A 24,211-nucleotide genomic window follows, 5' to 3' on the forward strand; every position below is an offset into this window, starting at 1 on the left:
GTAACTAGCATAAATATGGAAGCTATGCAGAAGTATAAATCACGGGGCTTTGAACCTATAAAACACTGGAACATGTACATAACTTCATGCATGAGGAGTTCTATGGACTTAAATGGGACTACTCATGTGCACAAGGTGGTGAATTTACTGAAATTTCTGCAGGATCTGGACCCGTATGCATAATATCACAATGGTGTGGTTTGTCTTTAAAGGCAGGGTTCTTTGGGGGGAATCTTCTTTCCATCATTACTCACCCGACAAATCTCTGTAGCCACCAGCATGCTGAGGCAGTTGAACCAGTTGTCATAGGCCTCCAAGGTGTAGGTTTTGGTAACATCTCCTCGGCACTGAAAGAGAAGAGGCCGTATATTAATCCCCACTAAACCCAGATAAAGATTACTGTAAATGTATCCTGTCATCACATGTTAACTATAAACCAGTATCCAGTGATGAGGTAACCTCCCTGAACTGCTGCGGGTTATGAGCACAAAGAGGGGTGCGGATATTCCTGTTCGGTTTTTTTTCTGCTCAGGGGGGTTGAGAGAGAGAAGAGGGCAAGGGCTTATAGATTATGTTCAAATGTGTCCAGATGTTCCTGCCCTTTACCCATCTTCCTCAAATGAAATGTGTATGCGCTCGTGCTCTCTCCTTACCCACACACACACCTTGTGATTATCCAGGGAATCCATGTGGCTGACAATCTGCATCAGATCCTCTGCGTAAATGTTGCTCACCCTCTCCTGCATTGGGGAGAGTAGGAATTGTCAATGTACAAAGACCAGCATAAACAGGACTCTAGCTGAAATGTATACCAGTGGGGCCTAAGACATTACCAGAGTGGCCTCAATCTCCTACACTCTTTGCTCTAATTATCCTGATTTGAGCTTAGGCACCAACAATGAGTTAACTTGCTGTAGTTCAGTTCCTCTGAGACCCCAATATTCCGAGTGTGACCCTCTATCTCTCTCTAGTACCAGTAGGGAACTAGGAGAGACGCCTCTACCCTGGCACCAGCTCTCGCTCTCCCTCCATTCTTTGTCAGTGGAATTGGAAGGAGAGGCCAAACACTCTGAGATACCATATGGTTGCCTTCATAATAGCTTGCTATAAAGCTGGCCCTGGCTTTTAGAGACCCAACGTTTGGGGGTGTCTGCCTCCTCACCCCTGAAAGCACTGTACCCTCTTTTTTCCCTCACAGATTTACCTGGTTGCTCTCATGCATTCATCACTTCCCATCTGTTAGATTGGAGCACTTTAATTACACTGAAGGCCTGACCTTACTCCTATTGAAGTCAATGGCAAACTCCTGGCTGTGAATATGTTAACATGCAGTAAATAGAAAATGAAAGGACTGAAGTGTGGAAATCCAAATCTCACCAGTTCAATATGAGTTAGCTGCTGCGCCAAGATCAGGGGGTCACAACAGATGCTCAGTATGTCCTTCTGGGTCGACTGTGGCTTGTTTTTAAGGATGGTTCCTTTATCAGTAACAGGTTGCCTGAATTTCTCTTTTATCTCCTGGTACTGACTCCTTGCAGAAAGGGTCATCAGTAGATTCTGTGTCATCTGGCTGATGATCTTCTTCACGGTTCCATTTTCCTAAGATGACAGAATCATTGACTAGTAAGAACCTTTACTTTGTACTGTGAGTAGAAATATGTGATTGGTATTAGCAAGGAATTTCTGACAGGTTAATAATGCTTCTTAGCATCCAGTATCTTCCATCCTATTATCAGAGCTGATTTTCATGTGGCAAATGAACCCATCTCAGGGTACTCTAAATATCTGGGTAGAGTTGCAAATGAAAACTCTTGCACCCTCCTCCCCAACTTTGCTTTCAAAAGCTTAGCAGCTATTGCAGCATCTCTTCTTGGCTCAGAATACATTTCAAAAGCGACTGGGTCAGTCATTTGGAAGCAGGTGTACTGAAAGGCTGTGGGTCTTCTGCCTTTGTAAGGCTTCTTGTCTCTTTCTGCTTAGGAAGTGGCAAAATACTTGCTCCTTAGTCATGATACCAATAGTCTGGCTGGCCCCAACAGGGTCATGGGAATTCCCATGCTAGATCACACTCATGAAATGTTCTAGCTCAGCATCCTGCCTGTAGCAATGGTTGGCTGTGCACCCTGCAATTCAGAGAATGCCCAAAATCTCCACAGTGCACTTGGCCAACAAAGGTGCCCTACTTGAATTTTCCAGAATAGATGTATGAAAAAAGACCCGAGGGAAGTGCATAGACATAAGCTGTTTCACTGACTATATTTCTACTGATTATGCCATTCAGATACACGCACTTTCCATGTTGCATTTAATTACTAATTGGCAATCTGTGCAAGTTCAGTCATTTCTGCTGTAGCTTGATTGCACATCTCCAGCTTCTGATGAACATTTGGAGCTGGGGATGCATGACCATGATGGTCCTTCATGAGTCCAGCAGTTGTGCTCCTTGCCTCACAAAGTGCCAGTGCTCCTCCGGCACAGTCCTGTTGGAGTAGGAAGAGACTTATGGGGAGACTTTTTGTTTTCAATTAATAATGGGGCTAGAATTTGGGACTGTTCAAATACAGTGTGCTTTCCCATGCCTCCCTATAAGGTGCACTGGGCTCTCCTAAAACATGCCTTCCATATCTGCATATAACTTCCTGTTTCTGCAAAAAAACAAAACCAAACAAAAAACAAAACAAAAAAACCAAGACAAGAGCCTTTCAGTGTTAATCCTTAGCATGATTGACTGTTATCCTCCTTGACAAATGCTATTGGAAGCAACCCAGCCTCTCTCCTGTTCCAGCTGGTGTCTCCCAACAAGTGTTTTTAACACTTGCTCTCATGTAGACTTCCTCATGACACCTCCCTGAGAAAAATAATTTGATCCCTTCCCAACTGCTTGATCCTCCTGTACCCCTTTAAATACTCCAACTGCCAAACCACAGTCTTCCTAATATGTGCCCTGACACTCTCTTTCAGTTGCCAAATCAATTACCCAGCTTTCCTGTGCTTTTCTCTTTCCCTATGATATCACTCTCCTGGGTTCCCATGCATCAATTCCTTTGAAGTAAAGTGGTGTTTTAAGGGTTAATGTTGTTGCTGTCATGTTCTCTGCATCCAGAGTCAACTGGATGCACTGAAGTGAGGTGGAATGGGTCTGTGACTATTCAAGGAAGCCATCAATGTGCAGTGATGACTGAAAACTATGTGGCAGATGCGAGAGACGATGGCTATCAAAAATTTGTCTGTCGCATGCTATAATTAAGCAATAATAGTGTCATAACGTTGCTTTACAAGGCAATAATCTGGCTCCCAAGTGGAATCAAATAAGAAGCTGAAGGCAGCGTAGTTTATCTTGATGAGGCAACGGGATTATTGCTAAGCAGCAGCTGGCTGGAGCTATTATTGCTATTATGCTACGAATGCCTAAAATACAAGTTTGCAAGAGTTTCTTTTGGAGTTCTGATTCTACTCTGAGTTACACTGGTTTTTACACCATAAATCCATTGATTTTTCAATAGTGATAGCTGATTTACACCTGCATAGATGAGGGGAGACTGGCCCCCTGGCAGTGGATTATGTATTTTGCAAGATAAGGGAAGAAAGTTTAAATGTAGGAGAAAGTGAGGGTGGTGGGGTGTTTGGATGTTTGTGTGACTATGGAGAAGGCAATTGAAATGGGATAAAACTTACGAGTTGCTGACAGTCCACATGGCTCTTCTTAGACTCGGAGATTTATAAATTCACAAACACAGTCTAAATATTTGCTCATTCAGCCACAAAAATCTGTTATGCTGTCCTAGAGTCTCCAAGTTAACATCAGCATGACTGTCTTACATCTGTTTCCATTCGCTCCTAATAACTTATCTTATACATCAAGAAAAATGGGGAAGCTGAAAAACGTGAAAAATTAAAAACCAAAAAAACCCAAACCCACAAATCAAAACAAAAAACAATAACTTTGTTTTAGACGCTGCTTGGTAATTTATTCAAACATAAAAGAACAGGAGACAAACAGTGAGGCTGGGAGCCATTTGCTATTTGTTAGTGTCAAATTACATTTCTAGGGGTCAGACAAAGCCTAGCCCTTCACAGACTGAGAACTTGACATGTAGCCTTGTTAAAAGGATAAATGCTACGATACCATAATAAATGGATGTCACATGAAACCTCAGCAACCGGTGCTCTGAGCCATTCCATAAAGCCGGGGATTTTTCTCCCAACTGGCAATTTACTCTTGTATATAAAGCCAGAGTATTTCCTCTTGTTCCCAAAAATAGAGATTTGAAATGCTCCTATCACAATGGCTAAAAGTCTGAACTTACTATATCAAAGTGGAAAACGTTTAAAAAATGTGTCAACTTTTTATGGTAGGATCCCCACCAGCTATTTTTCCCCCCTGTTTATAAAGACAACAGAAGGGCTATTGTAATCCTACCTCTCTTTCACCTATTAAGACACTGACATTTTCTTAGTAGCATGCAGGTAAACAATACTGCTGACTCAATGAACGGGCATACTTCCTTTTGACAACAGCTGTAGCAGCTAATTGTATAATGACTTATTGCTGCCTCCCACAATGCTGTCAAACCTGTCGGTCTTCATCCTTCTCTTAAATCAAACAAAGCACATACATAATCCTGTTGTCATAAAAAGCTAGGGAGACTAGTCTTTAAACGGATTCAAAACATTAGAAAACATTTTTTTCACTTTAATTCTTATGATTTATTCATTTTACTTTTTTTTAATCATCCTTTTCTTCAATATAGTCTTCCCCTCATACTTACCCCCCTCCCTGTCCCAGTTTCTTTCTCCAGTTTTTGTAGTGACTTCCTTTGTCACGCGAGCTTCCTAACTGTTCCAGAAAAGGATTCTCCATTGCTAGTTTTAGCCACTCTGGATCTACCAAATTGGCAGGTTACTTTGGAGGCAGTTTTCTCCTGGCTTGCTAGACATGAAAGCTCACAATTGTTCAGATTTGTAGCTAGACCAGGGTTGAATAGGTAGACACCACCTTAAAGATCTTTCTTCGTGCTAGCTATCACCAAGCTATGTGAAACTCTTGTTACAGTTGTTGTCATAGTTCTCCTTGGGGATTGGTCCAGAGGCATCAAGGACTAAAGCAAATGCTTCTACAGCTAGTGTTAAAGGTTCTTTTGAAAGTTACAGTCCATGTGGATCAGGCACTGAAGGGGATGCACAACATACACTATGCTGTGTGTTGGAATTGTATTATACCTTACAATCCTCTTTTTTTCTTCCTCCTCTCACCTCCTATACCATCAGCAGGTGCTTTGTCATCGCCTCCTAGGACGCAGCAATACACAGCCAGTTTTTGCTAAGTTCACCTCCTAACCCATATCCAATGGTTGCGCTGACAGCTCAGCAGTTGTTACTCTAACCTAGTTAGGATGCATACAGCAATGGTGGGGAGAAAATACTATGATAAATTGTATTCCTTGGTTGCTCTTGTAGATATGGTTATTTTCCCCCTTACCTCATCACATTGTGTGATCCTGTGAGCAATCTCCTTCAGCTCCTTCATGGATTTCTCATCCTGGAAGTCATAGGGGAATGTTTCTGTCCATTCTTTCAGGAGCTGAATGATCTTGGCAGCAAAGGATTTTAGCTTTGCCTAGAGAGGAGTAGAGGTGGGTTGATTACTGACCTGCAGACCTCCTATTGCTGTGAAGGTGAGTGAATGGTTGATGGAGGAAAGTGCACACCCTGCACCACAATCAAAAATAATTGAATCAGTAGCAGGTGTGTGTATTTACTAAAATATGTATTCATTTATGTTGATGAAATCACATAGCGAGAGCTCCTCAGCTGATGTAAATTGGCCCAGTGCCACTGAAACTGGCTAGCTTTTATTTCTAAACCAAAAGCTTTGAAGATATTTTAAGGCCAGTCACAAATAGCTAGGGAGATGACGGTATCGTACAAGCATTTTGTTCAACTGAAGTCAATGCTATGTGGCTGACTTACACCAACTGAGGACTGGAGCAATACCTTTAATGACTTAATTGAAATGTACACACAGCTGCAGTGTCATAACCAAGCATCTTTCCCGTGAAGTGCTCATAAAGAATCTTTCCTTCTGTAGAATTGGTTTTCAATCAGGACCCCCAGATTGTGCTCTGTTTGAAATAGCCAATCAAATAAATAAATGCTACAAAAGAGGTTGTATGTACTTTGCATTACATCTAAATCAAAAGGGACTTTGGCAATAAAATGTTGGCTCTTGCTCCAAAAGCCCTCAGGGAAAGGAGTTAGCTCTTCAGCTCTGTCACCTGACAAGTGAATTCTCTAGTGTCATGCGCCGAGGCTGTTCCATCATGTGGATCTGATTTGGATGCTAATTAATCCAGCTTTGGTGGTGAAAGAGGGTTGTACTGGTAAATTCAAAGGGATGTGGTGTTAAGGTTTGGAGAGAGTTTTAAAAAACACTTTCCCCCGCCCCCCATCAATGATCACTCTGCAGATTTGACCAAGCTGACTTAATTGGGAAGATGACTCTTTACATGGGCAGTTGCATCCTGTCCATACAACAGACCAGCTCTGAGGGTCGTGCTTCGGCAGAACCTTAGTAGAGTGCGCACATGTTCTCGCTGATTCTGCACAGAACACAGCATCTTGAACAGCACTCTTGGCAAGCAACTGCCTCATTGCACAGGACATGGCAAATCCCGTTTAACAAACCAGGCAGCATTATGGGCCATGGTCAAGGCACACAAAACTAGGAAGACAGCATACTGAATTTTTCAGAGTAGCAAGTATGGAGTGAATTACAGAGAGTCTGCTCTGTAGTCATAAGATTTGGAAATGATTTTGTTCAGTATTTCCCAGGAGGGTCAAATTCTGCCAACGTAGATCCTGTGCACCCCACTTCTTCCCCCCCTGCCCAATCAGCATAAATCAGTGTGTAAATTTACATGGTGTAAATCAGGGTGGAATTTGACTATGAGAGGGAAGACTTTCTATTTTTAGTCTGGTTTATATTTAACTTTGGTTAAAAGACTCATTTGGCTCTAAAAGAAGCTTAGTTCTAAGAAAATAAAGAGGAAGTTTTCTCTGTTGTTTACCATCCCAGCTGAGTCATTGAAAAAGTTCCACTATGCAAAGTGCAGTTCCTTTTCAGCACTGGTTAGGGTACTTCCCTCTGTGACTTTCCCCTCCCACCTCCTGGAATTTACAGCAAGTCAGCTAGCAGGTTCAAATGTCAGCAGAGGAACCAAATGGGTTGGAAAAGAGGATATTCTTTGTGAGAACCTGACCAGAATTCCTGCCCCCCAACACCATGCTCAGTGAGATGAGCAAAATCCCCTTTCTCTGAGATACTTTTGTTAAATAAGCCAGTTGTTTTTATGACTTCTAACAGCTCACTCAAGTGCAATCAGCGGGAAAATTAACAATGGCTGCTCTGAATTTAAAATAAAATCACGCAGAGTTTGGACCCTTCAGAAATGAGCCACTAAAAGGATTGTACAGGGTAGGGGAGTGCTACTGGCTTATACGGAAATGTTAACTGTGTACTATTTCTAGTTGCATTTTAATCCCATTGGAATTCTGTTGGTCTTGCTGGGGAGAGAAGGATGAAATCCCATCTTGTACTCTAAACAGCATCTGGAGGAAGTTCTCTGCATGCAGACCTCTTTTTGAGAAATGGGTAGCAACTCCAGGTTTTCATCTCCTTTGCACCAAATTTGGTGTCCAGCCCTTATTGAAACCTTTACTTTCTCTCCCTGAAAACTCCACCTGCCAGAATGCATGATTAACATCCCAGCTCTGTGTCTGAATGACACATGTATTGTCCCTACATAAACTCAAATGTTTAGGTGCGTGGGAAGGGGGAGGTGCTGTACAAATGACTGGATTAAATCCTGCCCAAGTTTGTTTGTTTGGGGTTTTTTTTTGGGGGGGGGGGGGGGGGCGGCGTGTTACAAACTGTGGCATACAGTCCTGGCAGTGGAAAGTTTAGTAGGAGAAGAGACAGAGTTAGCAAAACAGCAGTTGTGCCCTTTGCTGGAGGCGGGTAGCTAAAAAAGTGGGTGTGTAATTGAATACTTGGGGTGGGGGGCACTGATTCAGCTTATCCTCACTGCAACCTCTGCCAGTGTAGCTCCTGTGGATCCCCTGCTGTAAACTCAAGATCCTCCCACACCCACTCAGAGTAAAATAATGAGGCAGGGCAGCAGCAGGATTACTGCCTGTCCTTCAATTTCAATCACCTTTTGCCTCTGGGGTATGAAATCTTATAGCTCCCTGTGCAGCACAAATTAATCTGGTCCATTGTTAAAAGTGTGGGGTGGTGTATATCAGTGTAGCGAGTTGGCGGAGCAGATCCTCAACTGGTGTAAATAGGCACACCTCCACTATCTGGTTTTTCCACCAGGCTTATTTTAACGATGATTATCTTGACTGCACCTTCTTGACTTTTGCATTTGGGGAAAATTCAAATTCATCCTTACAGCTATAATGGTCTGCTGCATATCAGCATAGATTTAGAATAATGTTTTTATTTTGGGATGTATGTTTGTCCACTATGCATGCACATTCATGCACCCCTACACAAAGGCTGTCAGAATTTGTTTTCCTCACTGTTCAAAGCTAGGACTCTAATGCAAGACAAGCTACATTACCCAGCAAGAATACAAGTGTGACAAAGCTTATCAGTTGCTTTCACTGCCTGATGAAAACAAGATGTTCTTTCTGAATGCAACACTGAAAACCATCCGCCCAGCAAAATGCTAGATTCCTGTTTCATGTGCATGCTGCTAAAACTCAGTGTGATAGGTTTGTGATGATGCACACATCTGTGATAACTGACAAAATCAGAAAATTTGGGCTAGTAATTCTGTGGGAGGCAGCAACTAGTGTGTGTGTGTGTGTGTGTGTGTGTGTGTGTGTGTGCTATGCATGCAAGAAATGTACCTGCCTACTCTTTTGATAGCTTTACTTCAGATTTCAAACATTGTCCTCCTATGGGGCCTATTCAAAACCCATAGTTAGTAGAAATACCCCACTGACTTCAAAGAGCTTCGGATTAAGACCTTCATAGAGAAGACAAAAGTCAATAGCTAGAGAGTATCAAGAAAGTACTTCCTGCCCAGCACCAAAAGGGGATCAAGATCAAGATCTAGAGATGGTGTTTTGTTACAGGGAAACAACTCTACAGTAATGTTCTTACAGTGTGTATTGCTACCTTGCTAGCATATTAACACAGGAGGTTAATATTTAGAAAAATGTGTGTGTTTCTGTCTACTGCATATATCTAAAATATGTCAGTGTTATAGCCAGGTTGGTCCTAGGATATTGGAAAGACCGGGTGGGAGAGGTAATACCTTTTATTGGACCAACTTCTGTTGGTGAGAGAGACATGCTTTTGAACTACACTGAGCTCTAAGCCTGTCTCTTTCATCAACAGAAGTTGATCCGCTACAATATATTACCTCACCTACCTTGTGTCTCTCAAATATTTTGCTCGTTTGGCCCAGTTCTTCATCTGGTGTAAATCAGCACAGTTTTCCTGGAAGTTAGTTCACCACCTGAGAGGAGGCCCGTAGAGACATTTGCATTCTTCTTAAAAAAAGACTTTAGATTGTGAATTTAATACTTAAACCCAGGACTGATAACAGTGCTGAACTGTGAGCCAGGGATAGCATAGGAGCAACACAAGCTCTGCCAGTCAAACTGTGCTGATCGCTAGCACCCCTGCTACTCTAGCTGAGTGACATGGCAAGGGACGGTCGCTCATCCCCAGTTGTGTGGTTCAGGACGTCGAGGGTCAGGAGATGGGCTGTTGGCAGTGCTATGTTTGGAGTGTTATGTTTAACAAGCATGAGCCATGCATTAGTTAACACTCAAAAGAGAGAAATGAGGACATCTGGAGAGAGAAAATATTGCTACCATTATATGCTCCAACAGAATGTGATGGAATAAGAGAACTTTTCAGAGACCGCAAGGAGAAATGATCCACATTGCAGGGGATCTTTCCCCCCAGGTGCATGTGCAGGGCCAGATTTTTCAAAGGTATTTAGGTGTCTAGCGCTCATTGATATCAATTGGAGTTAGGCATCTAAATACCTTTGAAAAATCTGGCCCTCCATGCTTAGCACAATAGGGTCTCAATCTCAGTTGGGTGGCTGTGCATTACATAATACCACTACTACTACGGATATTAAAAATACTGCAAATATTATTGTCTCTCCTGAACAGGGACAGTTGATGTGAATATCAAGTGTGTCACTGTTATCAGTCCCTTGCTTTCTTGAGCACTGAATTTACTCCCTTTATTTCCTTTTTAAAAAAGCAGCATTTAGAATGAAATACGTGGCCAGATGGATCAAATCTATTTCATAATCAAGCTACTATTTAACATTTCAGTGCAAATTTTAATATCTCATTGGATTTTTAAAATGAATTAGATTGGTTAAGCTATTTAGGGCTGGAGACTGCTTCGCTTCTATGCTTGTACAGAACCTGTTTGGGGCTTTTAGCCACTCTGGAGATATAAAGCTTACTGCATTTAACTAAAAAAAAAAAAAAAAAAAAAATCCCAGACCATAATGGAAATTGGTGACTTTCCAAGTTAACTAGTAGTTAAAAAGCAAAGCTGTCCTTTGAGGCAATATATTTTTACCAAGCTGTGGGGAATGATGTTTCACCAGCTGATTTTATCCGTAGGCAGGATTGTACTGCTGCTCTTTCTCTGGGTCAATCACTCTTGGCCTTGTCTATATCTCACTGGAAAGTTGTTTGTTCTTTATTGACAGAGTTAATAAGTGACTGACCTATTACACCTAATGTCTTAAAACCTACGAGACTGTCGCTCTTTAAAATTAGCCAGAAGTCTTGAAGAGAGCGCAAAGTGTTTGCCTTTCAATCTACCACTTACATCTTGACTTGCCTTCCACTTTTTCTGTGCTACTAGGCAGAGACGTCAAAAATGTAGGAATGATAAGCACCATGGTGCATAACCTCAAAGCCAGGCCCCCTGCCAGTGTTTCAGCTCATACGCTACACAGACAACAAGTCAGACAGCCCTTTATTTTATAATTTGTTTATGCAAATCTCTAATCAGAAAGTGATCAGAACTTTTTGTGCCAGCTATTTCCTGCTGCGATAGCATTTAATTAGTAGATGCTGGTGGAACGGATTTTGGCCAATGATACCCTAATGAGTTATGATTGAGTATGCATACGCTGACTTCAGTTTAGAAGTTCTATGATGCACATAGAATGAGTTTTTTACATTCCTACTTTGCAGCCAAATAGAGCAAATCATTTGCAAATGCTAATGGGCCAAATTCATCCCTGGTGAATGCAGATGCAATACCAGTGGAAGTCTGTAGGTTAAATTTACATTGGGGCTGGAAGAAGGGCAGTAGTCTAACTTGCATTAATTTGGTATTCACTGGGCATGGAAAACAAGTGTAATTTATATTAAGGGGGAAGAAAGGGTCAGGGGCATAGCAGAAAAGCAACTTACAGGAGGGTGCAAAGTAGCTTTCCAAACACACTTTTTTTTTTCACACCTTGCTGTTAACTGATTTTCCTTGATGCTTGTTTCCAACTTAGCAACACAAGGTCTGTGAGCGTGGGCGTTCAGAAGGTGAACTGCTCTATTTTACACCTTCCTGTTAGTTGATTTTCCTGCTACATCATCTCAGTATGTAAGCTACACTTGTTCTGCATACCCATTGAATGCCTAAATTGCATAGGTTATATTGCCTAACACGTGTAACATACACTGCCATTGAAGTTACCAATACATTTGGCTGAGTGCTTATTTGCTGGTGTCTTCTGATATGAATGCACTGAACTACATTGCTGTCTGCAAAGAAGAGCCTCATCTTGTACTCCTATTATCCATAAACCTTAAATAGTCCATATGAGAATTTTTGAAAGCTTAATTACTGATGGCAGTAAATGTCACTCTTGTATATAGGGATGGCTTAAATTGTTGAGGGTCTGATTCAGCAAAGTGCTTAAGCAATGGGACTATTCAAACGCTTAGTTATATATGTGCGCAAGTTCCTTGCTGAACTGGGACCTGTTACAAAAGAATTGTCTAAGACCAGTGCCCAGAACCAGAACTGAACTTAGTCATTTAGAGCTTTGAAAATACCTCTTAATGTGGCCCCATTTCTGTGCCCCTCAGTACATCCCAGTTTCAATCTGAAGTACCAAGAGAAGATATTCCTCCAGTGATAGCAAAATTGGAAGCCCCAGTATATATGGGCCACCATTTTAAACCTCATATCCACTACCCTTGCTCAGAGTCTAATTGACTTACTGCTTAAAACACCACCACCAGCAGCTTGCAGCCTTTCTCATAGACTTTAAAGCTGGATGGGACCATCACGATCATCTAGTCTGACCTCCTGGGCATTGGAGGCCACAGAACCTCACTCACCGGCTCCTGTAATAAACCCCTAACCTCTGGCTCAGTTACACAAGTCCTCAAATCACAATTTAAAGCAGGAGCAATGGAAGCTCCCTAAAAATGCAGGGTGGGGGCATTGACGCCTGAACCAGCCCCGTGCCGCCCCTTCCCCCAAGTCTCCACCCCCCCGTCACTCATCCTTACAGCTGGTAAAAAGTGATGGGACCATGGCCCCCTGACCTCCCTTGTTCCGGCACCCATGATTTCAAGACTTAAAGTTACAGAGACTTGATCATTTACACTAGTTTAAACCTGCAAGTGACCCATGCTGCAAAGAAAGGCGAATCCCCCGCCCCTAGGGTCTCTGCCAATCTGAAAATTTCTTCCTGATCCCAAAATATTATGATCAGTTAGACTTTGAACATTTCAGCGAGACCCAACAGCCAGACACTTGGGAAAGAATTCTCTGAAGTAACTCAAAGCTCTAGTGTCCATCCATTGGGGATATTTGCTACTAGCAGTCACAGATCAGCTACATGCCATTGTAGGCAGGCAGTCTCATCATACCATCCCCTCCGTAAACTTATCAAGCTCAGTCTTGAAGCCAGTTAGGTCTTTTTGCTCCTAGTGCCCCCCTTGGAAGGTTGATCCAGAACTTCACTCCTCTGATGGTTAAGCTAGGCCTCCCAACATTGGTATGCCACAGTATGATTGGGGAGCTGGAATAGGATGGTCAGCTTTGGGAGTGGTGGTGGTGGTGAATTTTGGTGGTTCAGGAATGCAGTCTGAGGCTATGTTGCTGACAGACAAAGAGTAGAAGTCCAGTATGTAATACCGGCCCTTCGGCATTGTTCTCTTCTGTGAATCAAGTTCTGTTTCCTACAGTTCTGACTGACTGTGTCAACACCTACTGCTAAAGAAACACTAATGGAACAGAACCAGCTTGGCAATGGTGGGAAGTTAGGAAATTTTTGAATAAATGGAATGGAGGTCCAGAAAACCTTGTTCTTGTGAGATTTCTGTTATAACCATGGTGGATCAGGGGTGGGGGGGAAGAGTTCGGACAAAATGAAAGATGTCAAACTTCTGGATCCGCACTGGAACCCCAACCCGCTTGCTGGCTGCCTCTTGCCAGTATCCACTAGTGTTACCTGCTCATTGAAACTGAAGTCAGTGGTTTACTAATAGGAGTTAAGGACTGTAGAATTTGCCTAATGGTAAACTGAAGTCCATGACCACTGTTCCCTCTAAACTGTGCATGTGCACACAGATCCTAAACCCCGTACACATGGTGAAACACCACGCGCACAAAAATTTGCACAGAAGCACAAAAATTTGCACAGAAGAAATTTTTTGCACACACGGTCTGTCAAAAATTAGAGGGAATGTTGTCCATGACCCAGAACAGTGCACCCTCTATGCTGTATACAGTTTTTCAGAGGGTTTAAAAAGCCTATTGTATTTTAATATTCAATACCTTCCCTTGGAAAAAGAAGCCACAATATACCCACAAGTGATAGAAGAGCCTCAGTCCATGAGCTAATGGATATCAGGGTTCTATGATTAGCCAAGAATGAACAGTGGTTCAGGGAAAGAGGCTTAAGTATGAAAGTCTTTAGTGAAATATATTTGTCAGAGTATCAATATGTTCTATGCACGGTTAGCTTAAAAAAGAAAGGAAAATAAAATGCACAATAGCTTAGTTCAATACAGAAACAAATTGTTCATTTACCTTTTCTGCCTCAGACCCAATCTCAAGCTGCTGTTTCTGCTTAATGCAGATCTGCCCCACTTTTGCCAGGAGCTCATGTGGGTGGATGAAGACTCGGGAGCTCAGTAGGAAAGTGAAGATGTAAGTCCTCTGCAAGAAAGGTTGGGCGGGGGGGAATGGAGAAAACAGGTGAGAAACTTGAGCAGAAATCACCCATCCTCTTTGGAGACTGCTAATGAAATCTACCTCCCAGAACTACAGATGGAACTTTCCCTTGGTTAAGCTTTCTATATATCGTCTTCTCCATGGATCAATGCCCTTTCCTAGCTTTACTGGTGACTAGAGGAAGAAACACAGTGTTTCAGCAGCTGTTAATAGAGCTTTTTTTCCCCAGATTCCCAAACTATTTGTCACGTCAAGATACCAAACTAAATATCAGGTTTCAGAGTAGCAGCCGTGTTAGTCTGTATTCGCAAAAAGAAAAGGAGTACTTGTGGCACCTTAGAGACTAACCAAGATGCTCAAATAAATTGGTTAGTCTCTAAGGTGCCACAAGTAGTCCTTTTCTTTTTGCCAACTAAATATGCGTAAGTAGTTGTCCTTCACCAAAAAGACGAACGAATCTGTCCAAGGATGTTAGGACCCCATCTTGAACACTATTATTTATGCTGCTTTGTTTCTTTAAGAGCAATTGTTTTTATTTGGCTGCCCAAAACCTATTGCAAGTTAGTTCCAAACCACAGCAGTGTTTTAGTTTCATGTGTGTTTTCCCTTTCCATGCTCTTTCCCACAATCAGTGTTATAGGCTTGGGTTCAATTTGTACTCATATGACAATATTTCAGTTTTAAGCCAGTAAAACCCTTTGCTTCCTTGGGGCCCAATTCAGATCCTTTTGAACTTTTATAGAACTATATCAATGCTAAGCATTATTATTATCATTAGGATTAGGCCCTCAATGTGAGGAAAGGGAACAGAGCTAAATTACAGAGGGTGGGCTTTAAAAGTTCATTCTGGTTTTAGAGATCTTATGGGTTTTGGTGATGCTCCTATACTTAGAATGGAGAGTTTCACTAGTATCAGTAATATCTGTAGGACCAGAATGAACTTTTAAAGGTCTGTATCCACTGTGGATGGACTAAGGAAGTAAGGGAGACATATCTGGCTAAATCTGGAGATTTGAGGTCAGATGCTCAACTGCTATAATACAGAAAAGCTCTGTTGATACCTATGGGCAGCTCTGTCAATTCCACCTGAGCCTGATCACAGGGTAAAGTGAGCTCAGGTGACCAGATACTCTTCTTGGAGTGAGAGTAGGCTGGTTATAATATTTCTGACACATTGCAGTTCAGGACAGTTTAGAGGCCATTCTTGGTTTGGCATTTTGCTCAATAACCTTTTTCTTATATTTTCAGTGAATTATGGAAGTTGCACATGATTCCTTCATATGTGCCTGTAAACGGTTAATAGCCTGCTGGCAATCTGTGATTAAAGTTTATAAGCATAATTCTTTGGCAGTGAGTGCTCTATATTTTTGAGATAATTTGAAGTTGGAATGAACCCCAGCCCTGTCCCACAAATAGGAAAGGAGACTCAACAGAGTTACAGGCCAATGTCTCAGATCTGTCTTCTCACGTTCCATACAGTATAGGCCTAGCAAATGCAACAGGCAGCAGTGCTGAATGTGAGAAATAAACTTCAGAGTGCCAACTCAAAATAGTAGCATGTGGTGTGTTATAAGCCATGCATAGTTCACTTCTATTCCTGTTGTCTTTCCCCCTTATAGCCAAATTCTGCACTCACGCCTGTGATCCCTCTGACTTAAATCAATGACCACGCCGTGGTGTAAGTGAGGAGAAACGTTAGCACTTGGGTGCAGGTCTTATACTTGTAATTGGACTGTGTATAAATTCTTCTGGAAATGGGTCAAGTCCTTCTTGCTTTGACACTCCCTCACCTCCCATTCTGTGAATTACTAGAGAAGGGTTGTAAAAGGTTTCTCTCTCCAAGTCCCCTAGGTTTTCCACAAATGCACTTTTCTGTGTGAGGAGGAGGGAATACTGTTGAGACTGTCAGGAAAGCTGCCTTTACTAGGTTAGTAGAAGCAGCTGAAAGATAAGTTGCACTATCCTATCAATGACCTTCGCTCTGATAAGCTAGGCCACATTCTTTGTGGCAAGATATATTTTAGCCTTGCATACTAATTCTAGTCTAGGTCTCTTCCTGAAAGTTTGTGTGCTGTGGGATACTGTTTATCCAGAGTGACTCCAAGATAACCCTACTCAGAATACCAGTTCTTTAAAGTCCTGCTGTAGGCTTTAACTAAATCCAAATGATCAGGGCTCTTGTGGTGGTTGGTTTTTGGGTGTTTGGTTTTGTTTTTTTTTTGGTGGCTTGTGTTAATACAGTGCTCACAAAAGTGAAGAACTGGTACAGCCAGAAATAGGGCAGGCAGTGTATACCTCATTTCTAACTAGCAATAGCCATACAGTGCCAATCCAGGCCTTCTTCAGTGTTTGGGCTGCCTGGTTTTTGATAGGAATGAAATCTCCCCTGCCATTGGTTTTGCACAAGTATTTACTGGGACCAGATTCACAACTGGTGTAAAATGGAATAGTTGCACTGATGTCAGTAGAGAGATGCCAGTGTACACCAGCTAGGAATCTGGCCCCATTTGTCCAGGCTTCTTGATCTGATTCTGCTGTAATTTACATGAGTGTAAAATCAGGAGGAAATCCAGTCGATACACCAGTTTTGTACTCTTGTTAATGTGAGAACAGAATTAAGACCCTTCTCTCTCTATTTGAATAATGAGCCTCTAGGCTAACGTCTGGTCACTGCCCACCTCATCCTATTCCATTGTGTGTTGAGTCTAGTTGAACGAATGAAATGAGTCTTCCCCCCCTGTCCCCAGTACATACATACTCGCTATCTGGTACAAATGTCTTAGGCCCTGTCTACGGGGGGGATTTTGGTGATTGTTACAGCTGTGCTGGTGCACACATCCAGTGGAGATGGTCCACACCAGTGTAAACCATGACTCTCACCAATGAAGCATATCTCAGCTTTAAAGCCCTTACTAGGTGATCCAACTCCCATTGACTTGAACAGGAGTTGGATCAGACCTCTCAGTCTGTTAGACACGATTGCCCTAAAAGGTGAAAAACAAGTGTGCTGGGGACTTAGATGAGATCACCTAATCCTTTTTAGTTTGTGTGTGAGCCATAAACCAGGATTTAAACTGGAGGCCTCTGGAGGGAAAAAGCTTGTGCTTTGAACCAGCTTTATTTAATTAACACACACACATACACATGCTGTCTCATAGGTGCTCCCTCTCTTTTTGAGTAAGGTGGCTTGGACCAGGAAATTCAGCTATGTAGCTAGCTGGCTTGACAAAGAAGGATTTAAAAAATGCTTCCTTAAATGGTGAGGTTGAAAATTATGCCCCAACGCTGGCAGGTATTTGGAAGAAGATGAGGAAAATTCCTTTCAGCACCAACTTAAGCTGACACAAAAGGGGTTTGTGCTTTACAAGAAAAAAAGGGAAGCAGATTTCTTTAGTTCCTAAAGTTGTTGCTAAGAGACCTCCTAAACTATAAAAAGGACAAAGAGAGAGAGCAAGACTAAAGAAGTAACTGTTACTTTATGGCCCAAGAATGTACTGATGTCTTCTTGAGGAAAAAGAAAAATATTTTCCTTGTGCTCTTGCTGCTTGATCTGGAACTTCTTATTTGTGAAATACTTGCTTGAAACTTTCTCTTGCTTGGGCATGAGGATTACAGACCAGTACATTCCATTCCTAACCTCCAGAACGCTGCTGTCTCACAAGCACGCATTTTTTCTATGCACCAAAGAAGCCTCTGTACACAAACAAGCCTCCCAGGAGCAGCACACAAACATAGGCCCTTATCTCACCTCTCCTCTACCTCCTGCTGACCTCCAACTACAGCTCTGCCAACATGACAGAGAAGTCTTGTGTTGCTTGAAACCAGAATGAAAAGAGACCGTATTTTTTTCCCCCTCTAAGTTTAGGGAAGGATACTGGGATCTTTAGCGTCACGTAGACACAAAGTGCAGTATTTTCCAAGCAACGTGCTTGGGGAGGTTAGTTCAGAGGGTTTGATGAGAACCAGTTCCTTTTCAGTGATTTAGAAATGTGCCACCGCTGAACTCAGGAAATCTATACTGACATCACTGATTGTTGCTCTAAGCCAGTGGTTCTCAATCAGGGGTACGCAGAGGTCTTCCAGGGGGTACCTCAACTCATCTAGATATTTGCCTTGTTTTACAACAGGCTACATAAAAAGCAGTTGTAAAGTCAGTACAAACTAAAATTTCATACAGACAATAACTTGTTTATATGGCTCTATACACTGAAATACAAGTACAATATTTATATTACCATTGATTTATTTTATAATTATATAGTAAAAATGAGAAAGGAAGCAATTTTTTAGTCATAGAGTGCTGGAACACTTTTTTGTATTTTTATGTCTGACTTTGTAAGCAAGTAGTTATTAAGTGAGGTGTATCTTGCGGATACGCAAGACAAATCAGAGCCCTGAAGGGGTACAGTAGTCTGGTAAGGTTGAGAGCCACTGTTCTTAGCCAGGCCGAACTGGCAACCCAAAACCCGCTACCACCTCTCCTGGAATATGCTACCAGTGAAATGGGACTAATGGGCTTTGTTCTTTCCTTTCAAGCATCACAGCCACGGATGACAGAGCAAGTAGGCGGTTACTCTGTTCCTTTGTGGCCACTCCTTTTTTAAAGTAAAAATAGGTGTGGGTTGAAGTCTAAACCTGTAACCAGATCCAAGTCCAGGCTTTTTGGGAGGTTGGATTTGGGATGACTTGTAACCAGCCCACTCTTTACACTGTTCAAGCTGTTCTGTTTTATTATGTAACCCCTTAGGCTAAGATCAATTTGCTGTCAGTGATCTGACCTCTCTAAGGGAATGTACCCTCCTGCTGTGGCAGGGGTTTCCCATCTCTCTTCCAGGAACTTATTCGGCTGCTTGACACGTTTCCCATCCCCTGTCACTTGTTTGCTTGTTTATTTGGATGATAAGGTCCTCATGGTGGGCACCTGGATTTATGTGTTTATAATGCACTTAGCATGCTTGGTGTATTGCAGAATCACTGTAATTCCTAAGATCCGCAAATCATTGCTAGAATCCCGAAGGTAATAAGTACAATAGGGAGCAAGATTCAAAATAGCTGTGTTATAAATAGACAGCCCCTTACACTAAGGGACTAGCATGAGCAGCTACTTAATGAGCTGTAGGAAGGAACTCAAGCAGCTACTAGCTGTGCCATAGTACTACGGAACAGGTGGGGAACGGGTTCTTACAAGGCTTAACTGCAGCTGTGTAATGCTACTTGCCTGGTGTACAAAACCTCATGTTCTCTTCTAGCTCTACCTGCTGCTTTCTTCATCACACTGAGTGTCTTGAAGGAAGGAACAAACCTGTGCCTGCTGTACATGGTGTAATAAAAGCTCATAAAAGAATGGAACAAATGGAGGCATTAACACGAAATGGTAGTTAACCCACTGGGCTTTATGAAGAATTACGTACTGTGCATGTGTGTCAGTCAAGTGCAATGCAATTATCGCTATGCATGGTAAAATAGACGCTTTAGGACTGCTTTTGAATTGGAAAGTTGCTACATTCCTTTTTTGTAAAAACAAACCTAACGTTTCGGACAAGGCTACTGGTGTCGTGTTCAAGGGAACTACATGTGGGGATGGAAATCTCTTTGTAGTGAGTGACGGTGTGTTTTTAAATTGTGACCTCAAAATAAAAGGTACCTTACAGATCTAGCTCAGGAAGGCTTCTGCTACAAGACATTCCTGGCATGGCCCATGGTAATATGTGTGATTTTTATATAGCTAAAGGGTTTGGATTCCTCTACCACTGCTGTGCATTTTCCCAGGGCTTAAACACAGCTTGTGCTATACAATCTTTATGCTTTTCTGCAACCTCCTTAACTACAACCTTCCACTTATGGGGCTGAGGGGGTCATTTTAAGTAATGTAATAATCTCTTAATAATATCCTAGGTTGGGATGCCTATTGCATACCCGGCAGTTACACGTGGTGTTTATTTCAGTGGATTGTGGCGAGGATGTTGAAACAGCTGCAAAACCATTCCTAGGTTCAGAAACTTAAATTCTAGCAGAACTGGCCAGTTAAGATGTGCCGAGAAAGAACATTTAATTAAAGTCTGTTTTTGCTTTTCAGGCTACCTAACTAAAAGACGCACAAAATAAGGAAAAAAAATTTGAGCTGCCCTCAGCGCACCGTTGATGTATTTCCCACAGGCAGAATCCAGTTAGTAGCTAATCTTGGTTGCACTAGAGCAAAGGCAGCTTAGTGGGATCGAAATTTCTTCTGCTAATGCTGCTGTTAACTGGTTTTTAGAGTGCCTGACAGGGGTTCAGCAGGGCTTGATTTCACTGGCAAATATTGCTGTTCAAAAAGGTAGAGGGTCCCTCCCAGCTGGGCATCCGCTCCTATGAAGGGAAGGCCCATTACTTGCAACAAAACAATTAGATCATTAGGCCTGTTTGATCATCTTGATTAAGATGAAGCAAGAATTTTTAAGAAAATTAATAATACCATCTGTGTTGGGATCCTGACTCTGTTTAGATGCCATAGGAATACAAGTCCTGAAATGTCTACTTACATCTGGATAATAGTCCATGGTGGGCACCAGTCGCTCTATCAGGGCCTCCAGTGATCCAGAGATGAGATTTCCATCCTGGTAAACAGGATCTCCACACCTCTCGCCCATGTCTGGCTGCACCTGCCCACTACAACTGGAACCGAGCATGCTGGAAAATATTGGTGTCTGGGGCATAGTTTCCTGCAGGATTGAAGGAAGAAAGAGGGAGGGTTAAGGTTTCTTTGCAGATCTCTACTGTGAGTCTTCATGGCTTTTGCAAAGGCATAAATTAGACACAGGATTACATATTGGAGTGAACATTAGCATGGGCATTGGGGGAGGGAGATGTGAGCCCAAACTCCCACAGACCTGCAGATGGCTTTTGGTTTTGAAATTACATGCAACCTATGTTCCTACTTTCTTCACTGTGCAGTTGCTGTCAGGATGCTTCCTCCCCACCCCCATTACAAATAAGACTATGGAGATATCAGCACAAAATACCATGTAAATTGAAGGAGCAATCTCATACATAGATAACAAATCGTAACCTATTATACAAACAACCACGTTACACTGGCACAGTGTCCTTGTTTAATGTTCTGGGGGGAGGTCTTTTGGCGAAAATACTAGACCCTGCTGGATATGTACTAATCTCTCTTGCTAGGTCTAGCCCAGGTCGTGACAGAAGTACATTTTGTCTTGCACATACTTGGACGCATGGACGGCACTGCCAATGATTAGGGATGTACCATCTGAACAAGAATGTCCTATTGTCTAGCATTTGACAGTATGAGTTGGGGGAGCTAGAACAAGCACTCCAATATTTGTCCCTGACCTTTTAGGAGACTGTTTTACCTTGGAAACATAAAGCAAAGCTTCTGAAGTGACATACAAACCAAACAAGCTCTTTTCTCTTGACCACAAGCTACAGTATGTTGTAGTTACCATGTGCAAATAAGTCTTGGCATGCAAAAAAACCAAACAAACCTGACTACAACTTAAATTTACATTGAAGGCAAAACAAAGCATGTTGCTGAAATATGCAACGTTTGCCATTCCCTATAGTTAAGGCTATGATTTTGTCACAGAGGATGGAAGTCATGGAATCTGTGATGTCCAAAGACCTCCATGACATTAGCCCCTGTGGCTGGGAGCTGCAGGGTCCTGCTGCCTCCCGCAGCAGCAGGGAGCGGTGAGGTACCTGCACCACCTGAGGCAGCGGGCCCCCAAGCTCTGAACTGCCATGGGCAGCGGGGGTACCTTGCAGCTCCCAGCTACCACAGGCAAGGGGGGTACCCAGCAGCTCCTGGACACTGTGGGGGATGGGGTATCCTGGCAGCTCCCTGGCCACCGTGGGGTGGGGTAGAGGGACCCCCATAGTTCCCTGGCTGCTGCCATGGGGCAGGGAGACCCCAGCAGCTCCCCGGTGTGGCGGCTGCTGCAGGGGGACCCCTGTAGCTCCCTGGCTGTCAGGGCAGGGGGACCCCTGCAGCACCCAACTGTGGTGGCAGAGGGATTCTCGCAGTTCCCCTTCACTGCGGGGGGGGGGGGGGGCAGGGGATCCTCTGAAGTCCTCGGCTGCCATGGGGGGACCCCCGCAGCTCCCCACTGTGGTGGCAGAGGGATTCCTGCAGCTCCCCACTGCTGGGGAGGGGGACCCCACAGCTCCCCTCTGCCACGGGAGGGCAGGGGGAACCTGGAGCTCTGAGCCCCCATGGGTGGTGGGGTCCCAGACCTCTCAACCATCCGCAGCTGCCCAGCCCCTTCCCATTTTGTCATGGATATTTTTAATAAAAGTCAGGGACAAGTCACTGCCTTCCATGAATTTTTCTTTATTGTCCTGGTTTCAGAGTAGCAGCCGTGTTAGTCTGTATTCGCAAAAAGAAAAGGAGTACTTGTGGCACCTTAGAGACTAACCAATTTATTTGAGCATAAGCTTTCATGAGCTACATCCGATGAAGTGAGCTGTAGCTCACGAAAGCTTATGCTCAAATGAATGTTAGTCTCTAAGGTACCACAAGTACTCCTTTTCTTTATTGTCTGTGACCTGTCCCTGACTTTTACTAAAAATATCCATGACAAAATCTTAGCCTTACCTATAATGCCAAAGCAAATACCTGTGTGGAAGAATAATACTTTTCCTGTCAGGATCTTTCTCAATAGCTATTATTTACTATATTGAGCCTTAAAGGGCCACTGTCAAGGTTGATAAAGCCCTAAGGGAGGTAGAGTTCTGTTCCTACTCTGCCATTAACTTGTTGTGTAACCTTGGCCTAGTCCTGTCACACTATGTCTCAGTTTTCCCATTTGTGAATTGGAGAGACTGTCCCACCTTTGTGAAGAACTTTTATGGATGAAAGATGATAGCAATATTGTTAAAACTGATCTGAACATGACAATTGTTCCATGTTCCAGATTTTATCTTAGACACCAGTTGAATGTCTTCCCCCTCTGCCCTGCCTTACCCACGTTGCAAGGGCTGGTTCAAAAACTGAAAACCATATTTATCTTAAGGATTTTTAATGAGCTCTTGCAACAACCTGGCATGACTGCTCAGGCAGGTCAAGTCAGCATTTAAGCCCTATACATGTTTCCTTTTAACAGGCCTTGTAAAATCGTCAATATTTACTAGCCCAGGCAAAAAACATTTATCCCTAGTTTTACTAAAATGGTGGTTTTGGGTGAGGAGTGAGGAATGAAAAGAAGGGGTGAAAGAAATCCCAATGTTACTAGTACTTATCCATGAATACAAGAGTTACTCATCAAAAGCAAGCTGATGAATAGAATTGTGCTTGGCTGCTTTATCCAGGACGCCTTTCTATCTGTGCCAACGCACAATAAATATATTAACTGATCTGAAACTACCTGTGGCTGAAAACATGGCAGCTATTCAACTATGAACACCAGAACTACCCTACCGTTCAGGACACTTCCAGTGTTTGGTTGCCTGAAATTGTGAATAAGCATCTGATTTAAAAACAAATGTACAGGATCTCGTGGCATACAATTCCTCACTAATGTCTCAAAGTATTTCAGCAATTTAGTCACAAGGCATGTGCTCTGGAGCACACGAGAGCTTGACAAATGACTATTTCTTTGGGAGCGTGTGACGAAGAAGCCAGCTTAGCTATGCATATTATGTAAGTTGTCAGTAATTTGTTGTTTTCCTTTTAAGGCCCACAGCAATAGCTTTGAGTCACTCAGAGTGCACTAATGTACGGTATGTTCTATCGGGCTAATAATGGCATGGAGGTGCATGTCCAGCTTTGCAAAGGAACACTAACTGCTAATGAAGCAATCAGCAATAAAGCAGCTGGGGGAAAGGGAGGCATTCTTCTTGTGAATCGTTTCTAGCACCTGTTCAAAATGGTGTGTGTGTGAAGATCTTTTCGGAAGGAGGAATAAGATTTTTTTTTCTTTATTGGAATGGAAATGCAGATAAATTTTAAGCTCTGCCTTCCCAGTA

At 42.7% G+C, this 24,211-nt stretch overlaps 1 protein-coding gene across 10 annotated transcripts in view; it reads right to left on the reverse strand.

Annotated features, from left to right (window-relative positions):
- The window catches only part of RASGEF1A (RasGEF domain family member 1A), a 258,373-nt gene that overhangs the window by 11,001 nt on the left and 223,161 nt on the right, over positions 1-24,211 (reverse strand). For 6 of the 10 annotated variants that reach the window (XM_037904241.2, XM_043550871.1, XM_043550872.1 and 3 more), the window contains 6 exons: positions 20,767-20,946; positions 14,102-14,230; positions 5,480-5,617; positions 1,378-1,599; positions 666-740; positions 255-347 (listed from right to left, as the gene is read on the reverse strand). In XM_037904241.2, coding sequence (XP_037760169.1) covers positions 255-347; positions 666-740; positions 1,378-1,599; positions 5,480-5,617; positions 14,102-14,230; positions 20,767-20,946 — 837 coding nt within the window. Of the gene's footprint in view, positions 1-254; positions 348-653; positions 741-1,377; positions 1,600-5,479; positions 5,618-14,101; positions 14,231-20,766; positions 20,947-24,211 lie in introns of all 10 variants that reach the window. The other 4 variants (XM_037904242.2, XM_027829475.3, XM_037904243.2 and 1 more) reach the window with 1 other exon arrangement.

Source organism: Chelonia mydas, chromosome 7 (assembly GCF_015237465.2).
Source record: "Chelonia mydas isolate rCheMyd1 chromosome 7, rCheMyd1.pri.v2, whole genome shotgun sequence".
In the NCBI taxonomy this organism is placed as follows: Eukaryota; Metazoa; Chordata; order Testudines; family Cheloniidae; genus Chelonia; species Chelonia mydas.